The following is a 27132-nucleotide window of genomic DNA, read 5'->3' on the forward strand; positions in this document are numbered from 1 at the left end:
AACAGTCTATGGACCGTGCACAGAAAATGCAATGGCTCCTATAAGCATAGGAGGTGCTAGTCAACTATATTGTTGCAGCCATGTATGTAAAGCAAAATCACAGTGAGATCATTTTTATCAACTACATTAGCAAAGAATTTTCGAAGTTGAATAGCATGATTTTGGAGAGACTGTGGAAAAACAAATGTTCTCATCCTTTCCGGGTGGGAGGTTTAACGGGTACAGCCTCCATCCAGGCCATTTGTTGATATCCACAGAAATTCTAGATGCACGTAGCCTTTAGCCCAGCAGTCCCGCCTGCAGGAATTTATCCTTCAGCCAGACTCACTTGTATTGGTATGTGTTTGAGGTTGATCTTTTTGGCTTGTGGGACCTTAGTTCCCTGACCAGGGATTGAACCTGCGTCCTCGGCAGTGAAAGCGCGGGGTCCTAACCACTGGACCGCCAGGGAAGTACCCATCAGCAGGGCACATCCTCAGGGAGTGGGGAGGGAGCCTGCAGAGTGTGCAGTGCTGCAGGGGCTCGTTTCGCCACCCCCCATGCTTAATGTTCTGCAGTGGCTTCCCAGTGGCACGGTAGGTCTGCACCACAGCCTCCTACACCTAGATCACCTCACCTGTGTCCCCTCACCTCCACCCTGCTAGTGGCCCCCACTCCGCCTCCAGCGGTGAAGTCCCAGCCCGCCGCCAGGCTTCTGTTCCTGCAACACATTCCCAAGATCTGCACTCATTCCCACTATCTTGGAACACGCTCCCAGGTTCTCCACCACCATCTCCCCGTCATTCAGGTCTTTGCCCAGATGTGCCCCAACTCCCAAGAGCCCCAAACTGACCACGACAGCTAATGTGCTCCCCCCACCTACACGCCCACCCCTCTGGTGACATCACTCACAATTCTCATCCCAGATGGCTGGTTCTCTGGTCTCTGCACACTAAGTATCTACTGTCATACAGGCACAAAAGCAGGTCGTTTATAGAAAAAAGTGTCAGGTCAGAGCCAGAGTGGAAAAGCAGACAAGACCTCAACCCCTCTAAAGCCATTTCTTATAGCAACACATGCAGCCCAGGGCTGGGTCCACATTCCCCAAGGTCATTGCATCTTCAAAAGAAATCTCAGCCTGTTCATTATATTCTGTCTGTGAGGGCTGGAAATAATTCCTTTTAAGGCAGGTTTGTAGCCAAAATTCTAAAGTTAAAAAAAAAAAAAGGTTTGTTGCTGAAGGTGTCAAATTCTCATTGTTAACAACTAATGCAACAGGCCTTCACTGAATTCCAGGCAGAAAAAAAGGAAAACCACCTATAAAGGATGTCGTGGAGGCAGTCGGGGAAATGTGAATATAGACTGTGATACTAGATAATAGTATTGCACTGATGTTAAATTGAAATTTTTAAACATTAATGTTAAATTCCCCAGACGTGATCATTGCATTGAACTATGACATGAAGATGCCTGTGTTCTTAGAAAAAGGCTTCTGAAGAATTTACGGTGAAACATGATGTCCTCAAACAATAATCGATCGATTGACCGATAGATGCTGGACAGAGCAAATGCCGCAAAACTGGGGAATCTAGGTGAAGGGTATGTAGGTCATTCTGTGGGTTTGGAATTTTTAAAAATAAATTGGGAGAATTAAAAAGAAAACATAAACAGGGAAGAGCCTCCCTTATAGTCAGTGGATTTTCCTTCCTGAACAGAGACTAGCTGTGACGTTAAGATGTCATCAGTTTACCACGTGGCCCCAGATTGGGTGTCGTGCTCTCAGTCCTGACATTGGCTTGCCTGACGTGTACTTTCCAACTAACTTGTCTCATCAGCTCTGGTTTTTTGTTAATTTAGATATAAAACTCCTTTGCTAGGGGACATTATGGATGTACATATCCTAAGCTTCACTTCTTTACACCACCTTTAGCCTCTACTTTCATTCTGGCTAATTCTTCCCATCCAGATAAAGAGAGAAGTAATCAGCGAATAATCTCATTCCTACTGTGTGCAAAGCAGTGCATCTCACTTTCCATCATTCTCACCCACAACAGGGAGCATTAAAGTTCAGGAGAGACTGCATAAGGCCACAAGTCCTTGGTCTCTCCAGTTGACACAAGGCAGTAGAGACTTGTGGTCGCAAACGTGGAGTCTCCAGCTGGACAACCTGGCTTCAAATTCTGGTTCTGCCACTAATCAGCTGTGTGATCTTGGGCAAGTCACCTAACCTCCCTGTACCTCAGCTTCCTAATCTGTAAAGCAGAGATAGATCATAACTCATGGGGTTGCTTCAAAGAGTATAAGGAGTCAGTATCTGTTAAACACTTTGCAAAATTCCTGGCACATAGTAAGTGCTCAGTTAGTACTGGCTATGATCACTGTGATCTCGAGTCTTTCTCTCCTGGTATTTCTCTAAAATACCAAGTAACCCAAGGCGTCTAGGCAAGCATCCAACTTTATAAATATTGATGACATCAATATAATGAATAGTTTTTTTGTTTTTTGCTTGTTTTGTTTTTTGCGGTACGCGGGCCTCTCACTGCTGTGGCCTCTCCCATTGCGGAGCACAGGCTCCGGACGCGCAGGCTCAGCGGCCATGGCTCACGGGCCCAGCCGCTCCGTGGCATGTGGGATCCTCCCGGACCGGGGCACGAACCCGTGTCCCCTGCATCGGCAGGCGGACCCTCAACCACTGCGCCACCAGGGAAGCCCCAATAATGAATAGTTTTGAGTGCCTGGCACATGCAGCTTGGCGATTTGCATTATGGACAGTCATGGTTACAGAGCCAAGGTGAGCAGTGGACAATGGTGAAAGTTGGTGCTTCAGGGGGTCTGGCCTTGGCAGCGTTCTCTTGAGGGCGGGCACCGTGCAAGGTCCTTCGTCCTGGTGGCCAGCCCTCTGTGGTGAGCGAGCTGCATTTTCTTTTAATAAACGATCTATTGACATATACTCACAGCACCCTATAATTGTAGGAAGTGACCGAGATGAAGAGCAGCACGTTTTTGTCACGTGCCGCCCCTCCATGTCTGGCTCTGTCCCCTGACCCTGGGCCCTGGTGAGTGGGGTAGGATGGGAGGAAGCAGACTTCCTATTTGAGCTTATATAAAGCTGTCTGCTGATGTCCATCGTTGCTCTAAGTGGGCACCATCCTAGACCCAGGGGATACGGGCACCTACATTCTTGCTGGGGTGCAAGTCTAGGAGAGAGTGAGGTGGAAGTGACAGGGACTGAAGGATGCCAGCGGAAGTGCCCTGGGGCATCCGAGGTGCCGAGCACTTCATGCAGAAAGCAGGGCTTGTGTTTGGTTAGATCGTAAGAACAGGGAGAAGTGCATCCTGGGGCCGAGGGGTGTGCATTCCAGAATGCCCAAAGGTGGTTGAAGTGGATACGTTTGGGCTGTACAGAGGGGATTGGCAAGAACAGTGTGCACCTGCAGGTGACTGCAGGAGATCAGGCTGGGAAAGCTGGCCATCCAGCAAGTCCCTCCAGATTCCTAGAGTGTCAGTGCAGAGTGGACCACCGGCCACACGGGAAGCAGCAGTTCAGTCCCAGGCCCCAGGATACCTTAATCCCAAACCAGTCGCAGCACCATCGCCACCTGCCACGTCCAGAGCAGAGAATCCAGGGTCTGAGCCCCGCTAACACTGGGGCTTTGCACGGGCAGACTCTTCCTCTGAAATGCAGAGTTGTGCGTCAGTCTCGGCCCTCAAGTGACCACTCCACACCCGAGAGGACAGGCAGGGTCAGGACAGCGGAGAGGAAGGGTGGGGGGATGGGCGAGGGGCTGGGGTGGGTACCAGTTTTCTAAGTGCCAGGTGCTTGGGTAGATTAGTGGGATGAAACTGCTGAAACAGGGAAGCTGATGACCAGGAGAGACGTGAGCCGACCCGTCCCCACCCAGTAACCGTGGAGGAGCCCAGGCCAGCCTGGATGCCAGCCACCACAGAGCCCCACCTGGCATATGCCCCTCTGACCCCGTGCAGGTGTCCACTGTGCACCCACCCTCGGGCGACTGCTGGGATGGGGCGATGACAACGAGGGCGATGGATGGATAAAGGCTTCACGCCCCGAGGGGACAGCACTCCTCATAAGGTCCCTGGGGATCATACAGGGTCACGTGGCCACTGGGGGACCCAAGCCAAGCAGACCCTGACTGGCAGCACCTACAATTCACCAGAATCCCAAAGTTCACGGGAGACATGGACGGTCTAGTAAATGATTTTCGCCCCAGGCCTAAAGCAGGTGCTAAGTGACTTACAAATCACCCGAGGAGAATGTTAGGAGGACAGCTCCTGGTGTAGCCAGCTGACCAGGGTGGCGCCTGACAAAGGAAAGACCAGGAGTCCGGCGCCTCAGAGAAGCCGCTGGACTTTGGGGACAGCGCAGGACTCGGCAGAAACGACTCAATGTTTAGTGTTGCATGGGCACGTTTATTTCCTTCAAAGACCGTTCGTGTTCCAGCCACACCTTCCCCGCATGAACCCAACTGCACAGGGCTGGCGCAGGACTGCAGTCTGTTTTTAAAGTGCTTCCCAGGGATACAATCATCGTCGGGTACAGTCATCACCACACTTGGTCATCAAGCCAAACCTCTCCACATACCTGGAAAACCTCTTATTTTCTTCTTTAAAAAAAAAAAAAATGCAGCTTTGATACGACATCGGGGGGAAAAATCCCTACAAGCCTAAATTATAAACGGCACGTCACTGACCAGTTGGCAGCTGGGTGAATGGGGCAGTTTGTTGTATTTCAAATGCGTCCTCATCCAGAAAGTAGGAATGTCCCCCCCCAAAAAAGGAACCCGAGAGGTGTAACCCGAGTTTGCTTCGCAGGATTAGCAGTGCTGGCGTCCCTGTGCCGCCTGCTTTGGTCATCACGCCTTTGCAGGTTTGGGGCAGCAGAGGCAGGGTCTGGCGTCAGGTCTAGGCCGGCGCTGAGATCTGTTTTTCATCTGATGGAGTTAAATGTTCTGACTTCGAACATCCACCAACTTACACCGTCAGGTTTCAAGAGAGCCGAGATGGTTACTCAGAAAACATTTGAATTGAGTGGCAGCAACGTAAATGAATCTTTCCCTTTCTGTTCGAGAAGAAAATCTGCACTGTTCTTCTATAGGTGTGGCCAGCGAAACAGTCAAACACCTGGACAGGCACCCAGCTTGTGACGGGTCGGCAGCGGCAGGCCAGGTAGCCCTCTCTAGGAATCCAGGGCCGCTTGTGAACTTAAACTTGAGACCTGATTTAAATAAAGTGCTCGGTCTAAACCTTCTTCCTCACGGCAGATTTTCAACTGGAACGATGAGATGGGTACTTCTGTTGACGCTACATGAAAACATACACGCACACCTAAAGGTCCATTTCATTCCTCCGCAAAGAACACAGGCTCGTCCTTAAACAAATCCAGGAGAATTGTTGACAGCTCATTAAAACCAACGTGACCAGCTGGTTCCGGACATACAGACGCACATTAACATTAGTGCTCGCGAGAAACTGCTTTCAGAGCACCACTCTGCAAAGATTTCATCGAGACAAAACAGAAACCAAACCAAAAGCCCTCAGAACACTCCAGCGTGTGGAAAAGGTAAGGGAATAATAAGGTGACTTACAAATGAGTAGGTTTTGCATTTGGTGTATAATCTAGATGGATGTTATGACATTTACTTTGACATAAATATCCTACATCATTAAAAACCAGATCTGGATAAACAGCTTGGAATGGAAACATTCACAGTATCGATACAGCCCCTGTTCTCATGGTGCGACCCTGACCCTACGCTTCTTTTCTCTCATCCTATTCCCTGCTACGTTAGTGTCCTCCGTAACTTCAGAAAAAGCCATTTGATGGTGACTGTGTGTGTGTGTGTCTGGAGGGTAAGCTCTGGGATTGACTCAAATGTACAGGGTTCTTGGTGTACGTCCAATAGACACCAAGAAATACGCATCTCCCAGCAACACTGTCCCCCTCGTGTTAATCCACGCGCTTCTCACACACGGGGTGGACGCAGCCCACCTGACCCATGCCCGGGACCCTGAAGAGGTTTCAAGTCACGAGGAAGCTGAGAGAGCAGAGCCCCGGATAAAGGGATGAAGCAGAGAACAGAATGCTCATGGGGTCATTCAGGAATGGGAACAGCTAAGACTTCTTTTCAGAGCGAGAAACTTGAATCTAAAACTCTTGACACCTTCACGCTTGAATAAATCGAGTCCATCTGAATTTCCAAATCAAAAACAAATTGTACTAACTACTTCTCATCAGTGCCTGAAATTCGACACACAATATCCTCTTAGAATTAATTCTGGAATGTCACAGGTTCTGTCGACCACATGAGAGAGAACAGTAATCCTTCAAGTAGAAGAGAACATTAATGAGACCATCGGTTCCAGAAAGACTAGTAGCGATTACTAGCCTATGGGGACTAACTTGGTATGAATATACTATATTTTGGAATAACAGGTGCTAATTTACAGTGATTACAATTGGAGTATAATCTTTGAAAGCAAACTATGCTGAAAAAGTCATTTTACAGTTACTCGATAATTCTTGGGATACCTAAGAATTTTAAATGTGCATTTTACAAAATTCTTAATGTAGTTTTCTAATCTCTCCCTCAAAAAAAAGGAAAGGAAAAAATTCTATAATTTTGATTTTTATAAAGGTTTTGCTCATCCATGGCTCTCTTACTCCTGAAATATATGTTTAAGGATTCACAAAAGCAGCTATAGGAAGGAATTCACCCAATTTCACATCTGTGACAGGAGCCAAGTTTTCATTGTAGCCTTTAAATCTTATTGGAGGAAAATGAATCTTACTCAAAACCTTTCACCCTGATAACAAGTGCTTTTTTTTTTTTTTTTTTTTTTTTTTTTTTTTTTTTTTTTTTGCGGTACGCGGGCCTCTCACTGCTGTGGCCTCTCCCGTTGCAGAGCACAGGCTCCGGACGCGCAGGCTCAGCGGCCATGGCTCACGGGCCCAGCCACTCCGCGGCATGTGGGATTTTCCCGGACTGGGGCACGAACCTGCGTCCCCTGCATCGGCAGGCGGACTCTCAACCACTGCGCCACCAGGGAAGCCCAACAAGTGCTTTTTAATAAGCATGTCTCCTAAAAGTGTTTCATTGAGAAGGAGTGGACGATGTGAAAATTGTGAATGAACCCCAGGGTAACAGCGTACAGATGAGGAAAGTGGTTTGGAAGACACGTAGGGATATTAACATCGTGTGCTGAACTGTTTTTTTCCACTGGAAATCAAAACAAGGGCATCCCAAGAGTTGCTAAACACAGTAGAATTCTGAAGAGCTCACAGAAGAAGCGTGACGCACGGTTGGCTCATTTGTTATTAAACTTCCATTCCTAAGACTCACATCTGAGACATAAAATAATTTCCTCTTTTGCCCTAAAAGTACTTTGTTTCGGCTATGGGCAATATTTGGCAAACCAACCTCGGACTGCAGAAAAACCATATGTGTGTGGTGCCCGTGTCCCTCTAGCTGTGGCCTATTGCTCCTAACTTCATCTTTTGGCGCTTCTGTGAACAAGGAGGCCGGACGGGAGAGAAACATTCCCTGTGTTGGCTGCTCTGTTCGTATTATTACAGCTCTGATGCTATAGAGAAAAATATAAAAACCACATAAGGATTTATATATCTCCCACTCGTAGATAGGCTCAAAGCAAACTTAGAAAAGTGTTCAGCATAATATGCATAGGATATATTTAGTATTTGCATAATTTTTCAAGTTATATGGCTAATATCAAAGGCAAATGTCTTCCTACATTTGTCAGTGTTTCCATTCCCATGGTAATTTCTCTTGCCTGTGTCCCACCCCTCAGTACTCAGGGCCGCCTGCACTTTTTATTCTGAGCAGCCAATTAGGAGAGGTGACCCATCCATTCCGTTCACAGTGACAGCACAGAGGCGGCCTCCTCTTTGTGATGTGGTCCAGGCACGGACCAAAGTTAGAGCATGGAGGGCAAAGCTTGTCCCCCTCCCCTGCCCGTCCACAGCCCCTTATGGTAAGTTCCATAGTTCACACAGTGGTAAATAGCCTTCTCCCATTTAACTTCAACTCTTAGACGTGAGCACCGCCCACGCTGCAGAGCCGTCGGGTCTCGTGGCTTCCGGTGGCAAACTGGGCTTTGTAGGTTCTCTCCGGGGGAAACCTCCTGGCTGGAGACTCAGAATGTTTTCTGTTGGTTTTTTTTTTCCCCTTTAAAAGATGAAATTGTTGGAAAAAACCCCAGCTAGACTGGGGACAGGGAGGCCGTCCACAACTCACGGGCCCTCTGGCTGTGTCCTGGCGGGTGGCTACGGAGGGTCCACGTCTGCAGCATCGCGGGGAAGGAGGCGCGCGCCGGCCTACGGGCAGGGGTCCAGGGGGGCGCCGTTTGCAGTGCTCTGGCCCCGGTGTCTGGAGAGCAGCTTCTTGTTCAGGAACCGGGCAAGCGTCGACCCCTTCCTCCGCAGCCCCGCCGGCTGCTGCAGGAACACCAGGTCGTTGTGGGACTGGCTCAGGCCGGGGTCTTTCTGCTGGTGCCGCCGGCGGAAGAACAGCTTCGCGCCCTTCCTTAAAATCCCTCCTGCAAGAGCAAGGCACGGGGTCAGCGGGGCTGCGGGTGAAAAGCCCGGTGGGCGACGCGTCCAGGAGGAAAGGAAGGCAGGCGGCTCCCTCCAGCGACTCTAATAGAAGGCAGCCTGTGACTGCAACGCGCCTCCCTGTTGGCACAAGAAAGGCAGCTAGGTCTGGCCTGAGCACAGCACAGGTGCTTCCAAGGCGCAGTGAGCAGGTAGGTCACTTGGAGTCCATTCCCAGGCAGGCGTCTAGATCCCTGACTTTCAGAGACTCCCCATCACGAGGAGGGGTATAAACGGCAGAGTGCTTTGTGCCCCAGAAAGGACGCTCATGCTATTAAAACCAAATTAAGGACTCTGAGAACAATGGTATTCACTCTCTTAGGAAATTTAAGTAACATTTATTCTTTTAAGGGAAGGAAGATCTTTTACAACTTCAGATCCAGCACGTGTGTATCAGGCTAAGTCACATGAGATGTCTGTTACTTGACCACTTTAGACCTAAACCCCTCAATTTTGTTTGCTTCGACCTATCTGTATATGACGTCAAGTGGTGCAATATGAAATAGAAAAAAAATTAGCAGCGGCACTGATTTCCACGGCAATGGTTCCTTAAAGGTTAAATGCCAGCTAACATATCGATGGCCAGAGCCCACTAACCTGCTTCCATTTTCACAAACTAGTTTCACATCCTATGAACAAGGCTCAGGGGGATCAGGGGGCCCTTCCAGCCAGGCTGGGAAACCCATGACCGCGTGCATGTAGGTGTTAGTGACTTTGAAAGAATGGCCTGACCATCTCAATCAGGAGCTTTACAGCTAATTTGGCAAAATCCATTCTTTTCACGACAGATACAAAGAATACTTCAACACCTATGACATACGCAGACACCATCCTGGTTTATCCAGACGGGAGGCTGGAAGGCATCACTTGCTTTTCTACGTGAAATGTATGGACAGTTGTGGAATCTGACTCAGCCTTATGCACAGACCCTTGCATAATCAGCACTTACCTCGGGAAAACCAGCACGCCCGTGACTTTAAGAGGCCATTTACTGGACCTGAACTTAAGGATGCATGTCCCAGGGGATATATATATATATATATATATATATATATATATATGTAGAGCTGGTTCACTTTGCTGTACAGTAGAAACTAACACAACATTGCAAAGCAACTGTACTTCCATAAAAAAAATTTTAAAAAAGAAATTTTCCAATTAACAATGAAGAAAAAAAAAAAGGATGCGTGTCCTACTTGCTCTGCCTGGGTTAAGCAGCAGAACACAGCTCAAAGCTCCAGGGATGCGCCGAGTTTAACTCGGTCAAAGCTGTCCAAGAGATTTGTTTTTCATATGCTCTTTGGGTCCAATCAACCTACTGCGAAGACTCACTCGGACATTTTCTACCATTGTCTAAAGCTGGAGGCGGTGTACGGGGGGCTGAGGAAGGCTGCAAAGGGATGAAGCAGAAGGCTGAGTATACAAGTGTCAGTGGCTTTAGGCTCAACGGGCTTCTCCTTGGGCCAGAAAGGTCTGTTCCGGGAGCCGTTCCAATCCCTGTAGGATGCAGCGTATCTCAAAAAACCACCGGGTAGGGTGTGTTACGGCAGGGGTCACCACCACCGACAGGGCTTGACTCTGGACTCTGGCCAGTCCCGGGGGCAGATGCAGTGATGCCCACCGGTCAGTTACCCAGCATATTGCAAGTCCCGGGGCCTCCCAGCCTGACCAGGTTACCTCAGATTGGGGTGGGGGGGGACCTAGGAGGTATTTCTGACCTCTAGGTACCTGCTTTGGGTTAAGCTTGGAGCCCCCAAATAGCACGTGAATGGGGGGCTGTCACATTGGAACAGAGGAGAGGAAGGAAGGTCTGATGGACCTACTCCGTTAACCTGGACCCTAATGCCACACCCCACCCCCATCTCCCCGGGGCAGGGGGCAGGGGATGGAAGTGTGGAGAGGGGAACAGACCAGTCCATCCCCCAGGCCAGCTGCAGATCTAGGGATGTGGAAGCCCGGCAGAAAGAGGATATCTCCCCTGGAAGGCTCCATCTGCAAAGCCCAGGTCATACACGTCCCTGTGCTGAAATTCAGTCTGGGGTCTGGAGCCAAGGTCTGAGGTGTGAGCGGGGGTGGTGTCATGGGCTGGATCGTGTCCCTCCAGAATTCTTATGTTGGGGTCCGAACCCCAGCACCTCAGAACGTGACCTTGTTTGGAGATACGGTCACTAAAGAGGCAATGAAGTTATAGTGAGGTCATTAGGACAGGTGCTAATCCAGTATGACTACTGTCCTTATAGAAACGGGAAATTTGGACAGAGACACACAGGGAGACGCCACGTGACGATGAGGGCAGAGCTCAAGGTGATGCGCCTGCAAGCCTCGGAGTGACAACGATGGTTAACAAACCCTCAGAAGCTGGGGGAGAGCCTGGGACAGATTCTCCCTCGTAGCCTCAGGAGGAACCAGCCCTGCCACACCTTTATCGTGGACTTCCAGCCTCCAGAGCTCAGAGAGAAGAAATCTCTGTTGTTTAAACCACCCCATCTGCGGTACTTTGTTACAGCAGCCCCAGGAATCTAACACAGACAAGAAAGGGCAGGGGAGGATGTGACTTAAGATGAGCGTCCTGAAGCAGCGGCCACGTCCTCCTGTTTATCCTCGGACCCTGGACGCCCCGTGTTAGATCAGGGCAGAGGGCAGATGCTACAGCCGTCTTCTCAGCCCCAAGACACACTGGAGTCGGCCAGCAACCTGGAAAAACTCCAGACGTCCAGGTCCCAGCCCTGGGGAATCTGATGTGAGGGGTTCTGGGGAGACATCTGGACATCAGCATCTTTTAAAAAATCCCAGGTCTTTCTAACATGCAGCTGGGGCTGGAAACCACCCACCAAGGTCTGGTCAAACCACCATCAGTACTTGGTACGTGGAAAACTGCTAAGGACACAGACGTCAGCACCGGGGACCAGACCAGAGGGCAGAAGGTAAGCAGGGCGTTCACTTTCTTCTACATAGTTTCCTGATGCCCCTTCACGTTTTAATATCTCAGGGCCGTGCGGGACGGGAGATGGGGACATGGCAGCCTAGCCTGCAGGGCACAGCATCTGGTTCTGAAGGTCTGGCTTTGCACCCTGGCTTGAGCGAGAAAACAGAACACAGGAACAGGCAAGGGGCAGCTGTGCTCAAAACTCCTTAAAAAGGGAGTCTGCACACTTCTGAGCGGTCGCTTTCTCTCGTTTAGATGACATTGCACCTGAAACGCCTAAACTTCAAATTCTCGTCACATTAACATAAAACAGCAAGGACTTGCGTCCTGGGAGCAGAGCTGGTAGAGATGTGTTGGCCGTAACTGTTTAAACGGCCCTGCTGGCTGTGCTTTGTTTCAACAGTGTCCCCGCCCCAGCCAGCGCCATGTCGGCTGCGGACCTGTGCTGCCCCAACAGGCCTGCCACGCGGTGTTTCTGTTCTTGGTCCTTACGCCCACCCTCTGGAGCAGGTGTGCTATGCTGTTAACTTTGCCTGTTCAGCGTCACCGCCTGAACCGGATGCTGTCACGTGTACCCTGGTGTGCTTCGTCCTGAGGTCACGTGCACGGCTCACCAGGTCCGCGTTTCCCCTAACTTGACACCACTTGTCATGGCTTCTGTGGGGACGTCGGCTTCTTGGACAGAGGACAGTCATGTGAGGGGAGACACAGAGGTTTGCAAATCTACAGGCTGGGGCCCCGGTTACGTCTCCCAGCCACCTCTGAGGGTGCTCTTATCTCTTGCTTACAAATAGGGAAGCAGAGACTCGGAGGGGTGACGTGCTCGCCCTACAAAGCCGTGCTCTCGAGCCTGGCTCTTCTGTGCCGCTAAGGATGGCATCTGAGCTGGAAGTGGCCAGTAGGCGTCTGGAGCGCCGGTCTGCGGGTGGCCGCTGGCGAAGCCTCTGGAGGGCGAGACGGATGCAGCTCCCAGAGGGATCGCAGAGCACAGCCCTGCTCTCTGGGAACGACTCTGACAGGCTTTCCAGGATGATGTAAATCTCCCGAGAGGCATGCTGGCGGCCTGGGTAGGACAGAACATTCTAGCAATGTGAGCCCATCTCCAGGGTCCACAGACTAACTCGGCAAACATGAAATATAACCAGCACAGACAGAGGTTATTCCATTTTCATGACTAAATAAAAATGTTATCGTCCGTTTAAACTTGGCCAGTAAAGCACACGACCTTTGGGGTAAGTAACGCCGGAAGGACGTGGCCACAGGCGGGCTCAGTGGACGCTGATGTGGCCGCACCACAGGTGGGCGTGAGGTCGTAGCTCAGACGGGCCAGGGCCCCCTCGGCTGCTGGCAGGTGGCGCCGTGAGGCGCCGCTGTGACCAGTGGACATCGGAGCTCGGTTTTCTGTGCCAATTTGTCCCAGAACGCCCAGTGACTCCATCCCAGTGCTGAGCTGAGTGCCGCAGGGCAAGGCTCCTGGTCGATGTGGTCCAGATCTCCCTCAGTGCCTGAGCTCTAGGAGATAACCCGGAGTGAGGTGGGTGGGCTTCATCCAATCACTGAATGCCTGAGAACAAAAAGGAAGGTTCCCGGGGCGGAGATTCTGCCCCAAGACTGCGGCGCCAGCTCCTGCCTGCCCTGCAGATTTCAGACTCATCAACACGAACCGGCTCCTTGAAATACAGAACCTATTGGTTCTGCTTCCCTGGAGAACCCTGGCCGAGAGAAGAGCTCCAGTTTGGTATGTCACAGTTGACTCTGGGCCCACAGAATCTGTCACCCTTTGCTGAAAGGGAAATTCACATCAATGGGGCAAGGCCGCTGGGGCCGTTTGGGTTTGATAAGCCCACCTCCTTCACTCTGGGCTACCTCATCCGCACAACAAGAAGCAAGACGCAGGCCTCACTCCCAATCTTAAAGATGCCTGAAGGTAAGATCTGGAAACAGGTTATGTGAAATTTCAGGCAAAGAACCAAAATCTTAGATGGGACAGGGAAGAAAACAAATCTTTCCCGGGTTCTAAAAACAATCCTAAGACTAAAGGTTAATACAAAGACATCATAAGGCTAAGGTATAAACAGATATATGAAGGAATTAAAAATAATTATTCTAAATTATAGCTTTAATGTTGCAAAATTCCCAAATTTATTCCCACTCATCTCAGTTCAACAGACGTAAATTGCTCATTGAAGAATGCATCTTAACATCTTATAGGTAGGAAAACAGTGACCGAAAGCAACCTTATAAATTATAGTTTGCTGCCCAAAGAACAGCTTTAGATTACAAGGGGAACCACGGAAGGCCCAGTCACAGAAGTGACGACTTTTTAGCACCAAGGACGATTAAGGGAGTCGGTCTGTCTGAATTTCTTGGCGAGGTGGTTTTGTCACGTCAGCTAACACAGGGATGCCTTCCCCTGAGATGATGACCCTCTACTACCAGACCAGGGCACTCTGAAGGAGGAAGATGGGAAAACTGGCAACCGGGACGGTCCAAGTGGAAAGCGATGGGAGGGAAAAGGAAGAGGGGGAGGGGTGAACTTCCGGCTTAGTTACAATATGTGCTCTTCTCATAGCAAGGCTATACTTAATTAAAAATATATATATATAAAACAAAAATAACTTACTGTGTAGGCAATTAATTCTGGTTGGCATAGCGATCCTCTTAAGTTAAAGGGCATGAGCAGGGATGGAGAGAAGGAAGAGGTGAAAAGAAAAGTTTGCAACAGCAAAATCAGAACGAGAGACGTAAGAGTTTGAAGCATTTGCGTTATACACAACATGGGACGTTACTGCGCAGTTTGCTTGGAGAGGTTTGTTTTTTCCTTTTTAATATTTTTCAGAGTCTCCACCAATGCTTCTGTTCTTACTTGTGGTAAAATACACATAACATAAAATGCACCATCGTAGCCGGTTCTAAGTGTAGAGTTCGGTTGTATTAAGTACATTCACGTATTTGTACCAGCACATCAATGCTTTGTTAAGCTAAAAATGAAACCAAATTTGAGGAATGCATTTCCTGTCCCGGCTGCATCATGACCGCACGTACATTTCCAATCAGCAGGGTTCCAGGGGAATTCTAAATAGGCAGTCTTGGAAAGCTAGAGCCAACTCCTTCCTATGACAGGGGATGCAGGTGGTTCTTGAACTGAAAAATAGGCTTCAGTTTACAAAGGAGAGAAAACTCCACAGAGCTGCCCCCTAGATCACCAGTTTGGAAGAAATTCTGGTGGAAAAGGAAAACTATTTGGTACCCATAAAGCGTAATCATCTAAGGTTCTGACAGTATCTCGTAGAGATGCCGAGTGCAAATCTCTCAGGAAACAATGGAATGAAAAGCAATTTTTAAAACGCTGCCCAGTGTGTCCCTTTAAAAGCTCCCGGGTCTGTGCAGCGCTAAGAGTGAGGTGCATGACCGCTGGCTCAGCGTCCGTGCCCGGCCCCAGCTGCCAGGCCTCAGGGTGGAGCAAAAGGCACACCTGCCGGCACCAGGTCCCCAAGAGTGAGGGTGTCATCCACCTGGCCGGTGACGGGAGAGGAGCGGGGTGGCCAGGACACAGCAAGGACGGAAACCCAAGGGAAAGAGCTCCCCGGAAGGGACAGCAGAGGGAGGGAGGGGGGCAGGGCAGGAGGGATGGGATGAAGGAGCAGCAGTCTCCGAACGGGCCCGGGGTGGTGAGGCTCGGCCTTCCAGAATGAACGGACGGCGGGCGGGAGGGGGGGCGGGTTCTGTGAGAAGAGGAGGTGGCCTGCTGGTCCATCAGGTCACAGACAGGGCACCCCACCTGCACTCCACCCTGCCCAGCGCCCACCTGCCTTCCTCAGGTCCAGGGGAGCCTCCTTGGGCTGCTCTGGCCCTAAGACAAAGCCCAGGCCGGGGGCACGTGCCGGGCTGTGTACCAGCGGTCGGGCCACCTTTTCCAGAACAGAAGCCAGGGAGCCACCACAGAGGGCGGTGCTCACTGCCGTGCTGCTCCCGGCGCCCCGACAGGGTCCTCGGGATGAGGGGCCAAGCCCGGGAGGCAGGCAGATAGAGCCCGATCTCCATCGCAGGGTCTGGAAATCACACCCAGGAACCTGCTTCTTCCTCTCTCTCCACCTCTTCCTTGGCCTCCACCCCGTCTGTCCCGCTCTGCTCCGGCGAGGGGTGGGTCATGGGGGAGCCCAGGAAGCGAACGGGAAAGAGGAGGGCCAGGCAGGCTGCCGACCTGCCCCGGCGGGGCTCTCGGCTCGGCCCTGGGGACGCCGGGGCCACGGGATGCTGTGGTGGGGTGCTGAGCGCCACCCCTGGCCTCCACCCACCGGAACCCCCAGCACCCTCTGCCCCCAGCTGTGCCAACTGAAACGGTCTCCAGCCATGGCCGGTGCCCCCCGGGGAGGGGGCACGATCACCCCACGTAGGAACCCCTGGCCCGTGGCACCAAGAACAGAGCAGCTCCCCAAGGCTCCCGACCCGAGTGGCCGAGACTCCTAATGTCCACACTCGCGGGGGAGCCGGGACCTGGTGCAGAGCTGCACCCAGGACGGCTGGCTTGGCTCCGGCCCCTGCCTGGGCTCTCCTATTACCGCCTGGCCGGTGGGGTTCTCGGGGAGGTGGGCGCACGTGGTGGGCACATCCCCATTTACAGAGGAGGGAGCTGAGACTCAGTGAGTCTTGAAGCCTCATATCTAGAACTGGCCCGAGCCTCTGGACTACATTCCCTCGGCAAGTATCTTCAGGTCACCATCGTGCCAAAGCGCCGTCTGGGAAAAACTGCACGCGTTGAAGACATCTACAGATTTATAGCACTGATTAGCGCTAACGGGAAACGGTCGCTTATTCCAATGCAGTGATTCGCTCACCACTGCACACATACTAAGTTAATGGCTAATTTTCTAGGGCGCTCCTCTCCCCGTGGACCCTGTCAGGGTCGAGTGGGGAAGTCTGGTTTGCTTTCCGTTGGGTGGGGGGAGTCTGAGAGGCACACAAGGGGAGGGGTGCCCATCTCCGCAGCTGAGGGAAGCCCAGTCTCTGCCCGGCTGGTCTCTTTGGCTCAATCGTGGTACCTGGCTCTTGGTGACCCCTGTCAATGCTCTGGATACTTCTACTCCTGCGGGGAGGAGTGCCCAGACAGAGGAAGGGGCGCTTCTAGCCATGAACACGAGTTGCCTCCACAAATGAAGCGAGACGACCCGGCCGCTCACACTGGGAAGGATTCTGAATGCAGCCCGCACCCCCTGCCCCTGCCCACGGGCTCTAAATGGGCTCGGATGTTCAGCGCAGGTGTTTCTGCAGGTGTAGGGGTGCTGAGGGTGGGGTGCCCTTATAGAGGAGAAGGGAAGGAAAGCAGAGGGTGAGAACTTGCTTAGCTTGGAACTAGTAGGAGAGCAAAGCCGTGGGGCGGGGGGGAGTGGTGGGGAGTGAGGAGGGGTGGGCGGGGCGGGCACGGGAGGGGCTGGTACCTTTACGCTTCTGGGAAGTGCCCGGCTCCAGCTCAGACACACTCAGGGAGTGCTCCGACAGCTCATCCCCAGCGGGGTCCCGCGGGGCCTGGCCACCCCACGCGCCGGCCCCGGCCGGTGGCTCCTCTTCCAAGTCCCAGGAATCCAGCTCAGTCTCCTGGGGCTCCAGGGCCAGCCGGGCCCCTGCGGGGGTCTCCTTCCCCTCCTCGGGTGGGGCAGGGGCCACGGCCGCCCCTGGCTGGTCTGGGGCACCCTTCTGGCAGGTGCTGTCCATGGAGGCTGCGTAGTCCAGCATCAGGGAGGTGTCGTTGTCCTGAGATAGTGAGGTCTACCCGGGGGGTGAGAGACAAAGTCAGGGTGAGGAAGATGCCAAGGATACTTGGAAGAAGCAGCGGGCGAGGAGAAGCCTCAGCAGCCCTGTCCAAACATCCTGGCTGGCGGTTTCAGCGTCAGAAGGCACCCCGGCCCTCCAAGGAGGCAGGTAAGGGAAGCACGGGCTGAAACGCAGTGGACGAAGGTCTCCTGTGGCGGAGGGTCGGCCCGAGGTCGCAGGCTGGGGGGGTCTGGGGGAAGAGCACCCTTCCTACGTATGGGCTGGCAGACAGGGTGACGGAGGATGTGAGCTCCGGGGTACCAGATTCCATTTATCTTTAACCTTTGTTCCCACAGCACTTTTGTGTTTCCTGCACGGAGGAACTGACCGCTATGCACTTTGCATCCTAAGAGTTATATTTATACGTAAAGGAGATGTAGGTGCTTGGGGGTGGGAAAGTGGTTCGCTGGAGGGCAGGAAAGTGGCTGCAGGGACATGGCGGTGGGGGGGGGGCGGGTACCTGGGGGCCGGTCTGCTGTTCCTGATCTGCGTGGCAGTTGCACAGGAGAGTCTGCTAAGTGATAGGTGACAACTGCCCTTTTCTGAGCCAAGTCAGAAGTGCCCACTGACTCAGTTTGGGAGAATTTTGTCATCAGCAAAGATATTAACTGCAGTCGGTTGGATGGACTAAATGATCTAGAATAAAATCTCAGAGAAGGCACAGAGGAGGAGACGGTCACGAGCCTTGCCCTTATTTCACTCATTTATTTATTCATCCTAAAGAAAAGCGCCATCCAGGCGCTTCCAGGGACGCCATCGCCCCCTGCTGGCTGCCTCTGGAAGCGCACGCAGGTAAGCCCAGAGACTCACCCGGCCCCTGGACACTAAGGCCACATTGGTGACTCACCTCTGGCGCCTCCCAGGACCTGTTCTGGCTCCTCTCCCAGTAGCCAAGGGGTCAACTGTCATCATGCCCTCCCGCCCCACCCTCTCATGCCCTCAAAGTATCAACCCACCCTCCGTGTCCAAAAATTCATCTTCCTCATCCTCTCCCAGCTACCCAATGTCCCACCGACCCCTCCATTGCTCACATTCTCCTTGCTTGTTCTGAAACGTTAAAAAGGGTAAGGGACTGTAATGTGGGCCCTTGCCTGCCCGGCGTCCGCCAGGGACGCCTCGCACCCGCCAGCTGCTCTGGACAAAGGTCACAGAGCAGGAGAAGGAAGCAATGGGGCTCAGGATAAGTTTTAAAACAAGCTTCGTTTCTCTGATCGCGAAAGGCATACACATTCACTGCAGAATGGAAACGGTTTGGAAACGTGTAATGTGTGAAGTGAAAGCTCCCCAGGATGGGGCAGCCACGAGGGTGGAGGTTCTGCCCCAAAGGGGAGTTGACATCACGCTGGTCTTTTCTCTTTCAATAAGTTTTCTTCACATGATTGACCAACCTCTCGACAACCAAAGCATCCCCGGTCAGAAACTTTCAAGTTTCCTTCCTCAGCAGGATAAGCTGCGTCACGAATGACCCCTCGTGGGTGAGGGAATGTAAGCTGACATTTGGGGGTGGAGCTCGCCGGAGCTGATCACGGGCTGGGGACGGGCTGACGCAGGGCGAGTGGCAGAGGCTCACCTTGGAGACCCCAGATATGACGATCGTGCTCTTCTTCCGCGGGGATTTGAGCTTCAGCTTCGAGGACTCGCTGAGCTGTCGGATGGCGACTTCGGCCACCGGGTCGGCACCGCTCAGCACCAGTAGCTCTGCCGGAGGAAAAGCGGGCGTGAAGCACGTTAACGAAATCTGAAGCTTTGGCAGGAACTTCTGCAGCAACAGATTTGGTCTTTAAGCAGGGGGTTGGCAAGTATTTTCTGTAAAGGGCCAGACAGTGACTTCGTGGGCAGCCGGCCCATCACAAGTACTGCAAGCTGACTTGGAAGCTAGGAAGCAGAGGCCGGATGTCAAAGTGTCCACGGCTGGGTTCTGGGGAAACTTCACGAGCAGGACAGGTGACGCCCCTGGGTCTGGAGCTGATGCTCTGTGGTTACACACACTCACCGAGGTGTACGCTTCAAATCACGCACTTTAATGAATGTAAATATGCCTCGATTGAGGTGAAAAACAGAAACCTCTGAGCTTTGGGGAGACTGTGAACTTTGAAAGGCAACGCAGCTACTCCCTGGCCCTCCCAGGAGTGGTTGAACACAAAAACTAGTGTTCAGGGTGACCGAGGGCTGGTTCACAGAAGCTGCTTCTTCCCAGGGTTAATTCCACACCCGGGCCAACATCCGGGGAGGGCTTAACACGGACCTGTGCCCTGCAAGGAGCTCCGTGCACACTATTTCAGGTAATTAACCCCAAGCCCTCTGAGGGAGGTGCCTTTCAGTTTCCATTTGAGAAATGGGGCAGGTAGGAGACAGACAGGTGGGCGGAGGAGCTCAGATGCCCCGCCAGGTCTCTCCCACGCAGAGCTGCTGCTGGAACTCACACTAAGGTGTCTGCTGCGGCAGGAAGATGGAAAGGACAATGGGATTAAGGGGCAGGATGTTACCAGGACTTTTTCTCAGTCTGGCCTCGACCCGCTGACAACAGATGCTACATTTTGTGTGTGTGTGTGTGTGTGTGTGTGTGTGTGTATTTTAACGACTTAAAACACACATTGATATCCCACAAAAGGAAGATCAACTTTTTTTGGTCAACATATACACATAAAACTTTATGATAACTTTCAGTTAAACAACAAAAAAATTTATGATATCAACTCAAAGTAGTAAAGGAATTTTAATTCCTGAGAATGTTTTTTACAGAAAAAAATTTCTCAACTTAGAACTTCCTAGAAAATGTCTAGGTCAATGCCAGGAGGGTTTAGAAAGGCCCTTAAGAGAAGGCCAGCCCAGCATCTTTCTCGGAAGTAGAGGTGGATTTGGTTTCAAGAAACTAGGCCTGTCGGAAGTGATAAAATGGAAGAAAGCCTTTAGGAATCACTGGATGTAAGGTACTATTAAAATCTCTCTAAAAACACAGATGCTACATTTCCCAAGGCAGTGGCGAGGGACCAAGCGGCTGAGAACTCTGTGGCTGCCGACCCCGGGGGGAAGAGCGGGATGTGGTGAGGACGCCTGGGGAGAGGGCTGCGCTGTGGGTCCCAGGCCGTGGGACACCAGTCGGGGGGGCGCGGAGCCCAGAGCTTCTGTCCCTCCTCGGCGAGCCCGTCCAGGAGCCAGCTGTGCCTGAGGAAGCTTGCAGGGCTCCTGGCTGCACGGTGTGGGCTGCCAGCACCCACAGACCAGAGGGGGAGCCACAGCAGGGACGTCAGCCCGCGGCGAAGGTGCCCCCGTGGTACAAAGCAGAGCTGAGACAGGGCCCCCAGGAGCGGCCAATGAGGGGCACTGCTTCTGTCTAGGATTTTGCAGCTGGGGGGACCCTGCAGCTTCCAAACAACCAGGGAAGCTCCCACAGGGAAAGAGGCAGTTTTCCACTTCCGCCAGGCTCGGAGAACACACGGCCATCCCAAGACAGCAGGCATCACATGAGAGCTGCCTGCCCACTGCCTATCCCTCCCTGTCCTGTCCTTGACATTGGCAGGGTCAGAAACAGGACTCAGTGGACGGCGGTGGGGAGAAGCTGCCCACCCAGCCCTTCTCAGACTGCAGGTCACACGTGAGCGAAGGGAGAAAATTTAACCCCCCAATTTAGATGATGCTCTGATTCCAAGAGACAGTGACACAGGCGACCATAAAAGTGGGAAATCTGCTTTCAGAGTTCCAGGGGAGACTAATCCTATTAAACAGGTTTCAGGGGACAGTGGGGGACAAAATAAAGTTGCCTTTATGATTATGGCCCCCGAGTCCTGCTTATTTTATGACATCCGTGGAACTAGTACGTTGAATAAGAGAAAAAATAACATTCAGAAATTTGACACAGTGAGGCACAGCTGGCTTTCTGCGCTTCCTTTGTTCAAGTGTTCCCTAAAACGTAAGGCAGGGATGCCCACGCCACACCTGGTCTTCCGTCGACTTCCATTTCCCTTCTCTCCTTCCAGTTAGTTCCTCACTTACTTTATTAAAACACCTCTCCCCAAACTCTACAAAGGAAAAGCGTCCTTCTCACCAGATGCGGGGCTCGAGGGCAGAGCCTGAAGGAGCTGAGCGGGGACCATCTCGAGTGGCCTTGCGTTACCTGTATCTGAGGAAGAGAACATCTTGCTGACGGGGGCGCCGTGGCAGGAGATGGCCTGGATGGAGATGTCCTTCTCGATGACCTTCACCTTCACAGGTGTCCTCAGGGGAGATTCTGCCCGGGAGACATCCTGATTACAACAGCCCTCCGAAAGCTGTCTGACTCTTACAGTTACCGGGAAGTGAAATCACACCTCACTTCAACTCTACTTCATGCAGTTGGAAAAGGTAAGAGGCAAACCCTAAGATATTTTTAACAACCTCTCTGATTCTTTTTTTGGGGAGGGGAGGAATGCCCAAAAGGGGCATTGGAAGCCCAGGTTTAAATAAAATTTCAGAAACCTTTTGATTAAACTGGAATCTCACTTTCTGTTTTGCATTCAAGAACAGTGCCAGGTGATTTATTCTGGGATGATAATACTTTTGTACAGGCAGGAACACATTATAAATTTAAAAAAATAATAAATCATACACTTCTACAGAAGTTGTCTCCAGGGCGGTGGCCATGGGGACAGGTACAGAATTCGGCTAGATGTAAAATGACTGCACGTCAAGCCTTCGAATGAATGGCTTTTACCATAAGAAACTCTATGCTGGCCGCTCACATCTAATGTTTCAAGATAGTGTGCTGTCCCCACGTAAACCTCATGGAGTACTTAATGTAACAGGATATTTCATCTAGTATCTAGATTTTACCTTCAGAATTCACTACAGGTTTGAACCTTGCTTTGGCTTGTCATGTGTCTGACAAGATAGAAAGATAATTGTCTGAAAAAAAAAAAGCTATGCAGAAGCCTTGCCAATTCCCATTCTTCCCGTACCAGGACATTTTCTTACAGATAATCCTGCAGCCTACAGCGCTCTGCAGTTTATAGAGGCAAGACATTTACAGGGGAGGCGTGGCTTCAGAGTTTCTGTGGGGAGGAAACTCACCGGAGCTCAGCGGGGACGCCCTCCCTGCATCGAAGCGAGGCTTGGTTTTCACGGCAGTGACAGTAGTGACCACGGTCCCGCACGGCATCACCGTGCGGTCTTTTTCTATCTTTGCAGCAGGAACAGATGGAGGCAGTTGCCAGGATTTCGCCTCACCGGGTTCTATGTAGGAAAACTGCAGAGAGGGCTGGTTACATGCTTCGTAGTCAGCGCAGACGGACACCCCGCCATGGCGCGCTGCCTGCCTTTGCGATAACCTCTGATTTCTTTAGCTGTCGCTTAGTATCATAAGTAACTTATAATTAACCGATTTCCCCGGAACTGACACAGGATGATGAGACCCAGGCTCAAACCCAGCCACTCAGCACACAATGATGGGAACAAAAGCTGGAGAACCAAACGAAATAAAAGAGCCCTTTCTGGGCTAGGCCTGCGTGAAAGGGCATCACGGAAAGTTACGTCAGGTAGACAGTGCAACGCAACCCTGGGCAGGAAGCAACCCATTCACGTCTAGAAATGCCTGGGAGGAAACATCAGGTCTTCGACAAGCTTCTTGCTTTACGTTCAAGCGAGAGCAAGACCCTGACAGACATAAATGAAGATGTCCCTTTTCTCGAGTGGGTTGAGCTGGGCCTGGGCACCGTAGAGAATGACGTCCTACCTCTGCAGTGACCGAACCCAATGCTGAGCTGCCTGAGGAGGACCCGCTGGTCAGCGTAAAGCTCTGTGGCCCAGAAGGCTGCTTCTTGAACAAATCCAAGGGGACGGTCGTCATCGCCAACAGAGCTAAAGAGACAGGGGACAAACAGGGAACATCGGGGGCGTCTCCATGGGGTTCCACAGGAACAGGATGCCCCCGAGCGGCTGCAACCAGAACCAACTCTGGACACACGCCCCGCTCACTGGGAGATGCTCCCGTTTCAGAAAGTTTTAGAAAAGTCAAGGTCATAAAAGACAAAGGAAGGCTGTGGAACTGTTCCAGACCAAGGGAGGCTACAGATGTGACCATCAAGAGGTAGTATCTGATCCTACACAGGACGGGGAAATACTGCTAGGAAGGACCTCAGGGGCTTGGCTGACGGAAACTGGAATCTGGGCAGTAAAGAAGTGGACCAGTGTAACTCAGGAAGCTGATAACTTGCTGTGGACAAATAATATCCCTACTCTTAGGAAATACGCACTAAAGAATTGAGGGTAAAGGGCCAGGATGCCCGAAACTTACACTCACATGGTTCACACATTTACCCTCGGGGTGTGTGTGTGTGTGTGTGTGTGTGTGTGTGTAGACAGACAGAGAGAGCAAAGTGAGAGCAACCAGCAATTGTGAGTACAAATAATAAAGGAAATGGGGCAAGATGTTAAAAATATATGAGCCTGAGGAAAGGTTATATGGTTGTTGTTTGTTCTGGGTTTTGTGTTTTTTTTTTAAGTTTGAAATTTCATAGATCCCATCAGGCTGGACTGGAATGAAATTCCAATGGAGCCAACAGGGGTGGTGCCCCAGGAATGGATTAGGAAAACAGTGGTTCCGCCCCGTGTTCAGACCACACGCCCTCTCTTGGAATGTCAGTTCTTATCTCAGGGGCATCTGAGTTATCTCTAGACTACAGAACCAGGGAAACTGCCTCAAAAATCCTTGCCACTACCTAGGAGCTTGAATTGTTTTTCCTATGCCTTTGTAACTTTAGGAGGTAACCAGATGGCTAGGTTTCACAGCAGAATAAGCCAGGGAAGGGTCACCTTTCCCAATTCTGGTACGTTCATAGGGATTCCTAAAAACCTAATAAATACTGAAACTACTGATTTACACACATACACACCAGGTCCATGCTCACTAGTGATTTTTACCTCTATTTGTTGCTGACTTGTATCTAAAGCATGTGTCCAAGTTAAGCTGCTATGGCTTATTCTACAAGGAAGAGTCAGCTGTAATTCATGGAGACAGAGAGCAGAAGGGTGGGGGCCAGGGGCTGGGGGAGGGGCTTGGGGAGCGAGTGTCTAATGGGGACAGAGTTTTGGTTTTGTAAGGTGAATTCTGGAGATGCACGGCGGTGATGGTTGCACAACCATGAGAATTCACTTAATACCACTGAATTCTACACTCAAAAGTTGCTAAGATGGTAACTTTTAAGTTATATGTATCAACACAATTAAAAACTGAAGAAAAAAAAAAAAGTAAAAGGGGGCTTCCCTGGTGGCGCAGTGGTTGAGAGTCCGCCTGCCGACGCAGGGGACGCGGGTTCATGCCCCGGTCCGGGAAGATCCCACATGCCGCGGAGCGGCTGGGCCCGTGAGCCGTGGCCGCTGAGCCTGCGCGTCCGGAGCCTGTGCTCCACAACGGGAGAGGCCACAGCAGTGAGAGGCCCGCGTACCGGAAAAAAAAAAAAAAAAAAAAGAAGTAAAAGGTCTATTAAGGCTAAGAGGGTTGAGAACTTCTCTAAGCCAAGAACTGCTGAATAAAAGATTTTTGATATTCGTTTAAAAAAAAAAAAGAAAAAGAAAAGAACCAGTTGAATATACTCTTTCCCAAAACGTTTGACCTTGCTAATAACAGAATGGACTTCCGACCAAACATTCCCTTAGGAAGACCTGGAGTGGCTTAGGGGGAGGGGCCGAGGCTCTGCTGGGTCTCCCACCCTCCCCACCCCAAGGCCCTGGTCAGGGCCGCTGGATGACCCTCCCAGAGAGCAGGGTCTCCGTCTGCCTGCTGACCACCCACCTTCTGAGGATCGCCCATCCTCTGAAATCTGCAGGTGCAACTCCCTCGACTTGGCATTCAGCTCACTGTGGAAAGGAAGAAGGGCCATGAATCCTTAAAAATGCTTTACTGTTTTCTTGAAATAGTATTTTTTTTTCCTGATGATAGAAAGGAATGCAAATCACCATCAATATTTAAGAAACAAAAAGATATATAACCAAAATACAAAGATTATCTGCAACTTCACCATCCAGAAATAGTTACTGTTAATATTTGGTGACTGGTCTCCTAGGGTAATCCAATGGGACTTTCTGAATGATGGTGGAAATGTTCTGTAGAGAGGCTATCAAATTCGGTGGCCACTAGCCACATACAGCTATTCAGAACTTGAAATGAGGCCAGTGCAAACTGAGGAACTGGGTTTAATTTTGTTTGCTTTTAATTAATTGAAATTTAAAGAGCTACATGTGGCTAGTAGGTACTGTATTGAAAGATATAGCCATATAATTGTCTGAAAACAAATATAGAACATAACATACCTCTCTCCTCCTTTGTAACCTATTTTTTTCACTTATGATATCATGGACATCTTTCCATGTCAATAACTACAGAGCAACATCCTTTTTCATAGGTGTCTAGTATTCCACGCTCTGGCCTTAAGAGATTTTATTCAGCCAGTTCCTTAATAACCAACCCTTAATAATGGGTTGTTTCCAATATTTTGTAATTATAAACAAGCTGAGATAAATATCCTCATACATATATCTTTGCACACACTGTGTGATTATTTCCTTAGGAAAAGAGCAACTGTCAATCAAAAGGTACGTGCATATAAGAGATTTTCTTTTTTTATACATATTGATGACCTCCAGAATGATTATTCTAATACATACAGTATTTCCACTGGCTTTTCTCACTTTTTCTTTACCAACCTATAAGGCGAAAAACAATCTCTTTTGTTTAAGTTTGCATTACTTCAGCTATTACTGAGATTGAACATCGCTTCAGATGTTTCTGGCTATCTACGGCTCTTACTTTTGCTTTTCTAGTACAGAAGTTTTGCCCAGTTTTCTAAGAGAGTGCTCATATTTTCATTAATAATTTATAAGGCTCTTTATATTATACATGGGACACCTTCTTCCATTACTTTTTCTAATTATGGTTTACGCACCAGAAAGGGATTGATTTCTGTATTTTTGTACTCAGCTACTTTACTGAAATATTATTTACATTAGTTTTTATAATATTATTATTTCTACCCTATATTCATCATTTCTAATAGCTTCAATTGATTTTCTGCAGTAGTCTAAAGATGCAATAATATTATCTCCAAGTAATGATTAGTTTTGCCTCTTACTTGTGTACCATTTCTTTTTCTTATCTAATTGCATTAACTAGTACTTCTAGAACAAAACAGTTGGTATCCTTCTCTTGACTTTAGTGGGACTGTTCCTACTACTTATCACTTACAGTGATTTTTTGTTTTTAATCATATGAAAAAAGTGACCATAAATCTTGTTCTAATTAAGTTTTAAAAATTAGAAATGGTTATTAAATGTCACTGAATATCTTTTGGGCATACAGAGAAATAATAAGTTTGTTTTCTCCCTTGATCTAGTGACACAGTGGATTTCATTAATAGATCTCATCACATTAAACCATCCTTGCATTTCTGGTATGAACTCAGTCAGTCTTGGTGTATTATTTTTAATGTGCTACTGGATTCTATTTGATAATACATTAGTCAGAATTCCTACATCATAATTTGTAAGTGGTCTACAATTTTCCTTTTTTTCCATTCTCTTTGTCAGATTTTGGTATCAGTTGGAAGTTTCCTTCCATTCTGCTCTGGAAGGTGTGTGTTTCTAAAGCAAGTGGAAGGCCCAACGACAGATCTCTTGTCACAGCAGGGCGTGGGTATGTCGGTGAGGAGTGAATCGATACTAAGAGCTGCCTTCAAAAAGAAATCCATGTCTGACTTACAGCTTCCTCCAATGCTTAATATACTTCTTTTTAATTTTTTATATTTTCTTTTTTCCTCCC

General features: G+C 50.2%; 1 protein-coding gene across 4 annotated transcripts in view; it reads right to left on the reverse strand.

Moving 5' to 3' along the window:
• Positions 1–7658: 7658 nt before the first annotated feature.
• The window catches only part of C2CD2 (C2 calcium dependent domain containing 2), a 59616-nt gene continuing 40142 nt past the window's right edge, over positions 7659–27132 (reverse strand). The window contains exons 8-14 of one of the 4 annotated variants that reach the window (XM_060150963.1): positions 25111–25175; positions 23053–23177; positions 22392–22566; positions 21460–21573; positions 18916–19043; positions 16973–17300; positions 7659–8689 (exon numbers count right to left, since the gene is read on the reverse strand). In XM_060150963.1, coding sequence (XP_060006946.1) covers positions 8046–8689; positions 16973–17300; positions 18916–19043; positions 21460–21573; positions 22392–22566; positions 23053–23177; positions 25111–25175 — 1579 coding nt within the window. In that variant the 3' untranslated portion in view covers positions 7659–8045. Of the gene's footprint in view, positions 8690–8917; positions 14516–16087; positions 16833–16972; positions 17301–18915; positions 19044–21459; positions 21574–22391; positions 22567–23052; positions 23178–25110; positions 25176–27132 lie in introns of those variants that run through there. The other 3 variants (XM_060150964.1, XM_060150966.1, XM_060150965.1) reach the window with 3 other exon arrangements.

Source organism: Lagenorhynchus albirostris, chromosome 5 (genome assembly GCF_949774975.1).
Source record: "Lagenorhynchus albirostris chromosome 5, mLagAlb1.1, whole genome shotgun sequence".
In the NCBI taxonomy this organism is placed as follows: Eukaryota; Metazoa; Chordata; class Mammalia; order Artiodactyla; family Delphinidae; genus Lagenorhynchus; species Lagenorhynchus albirostris.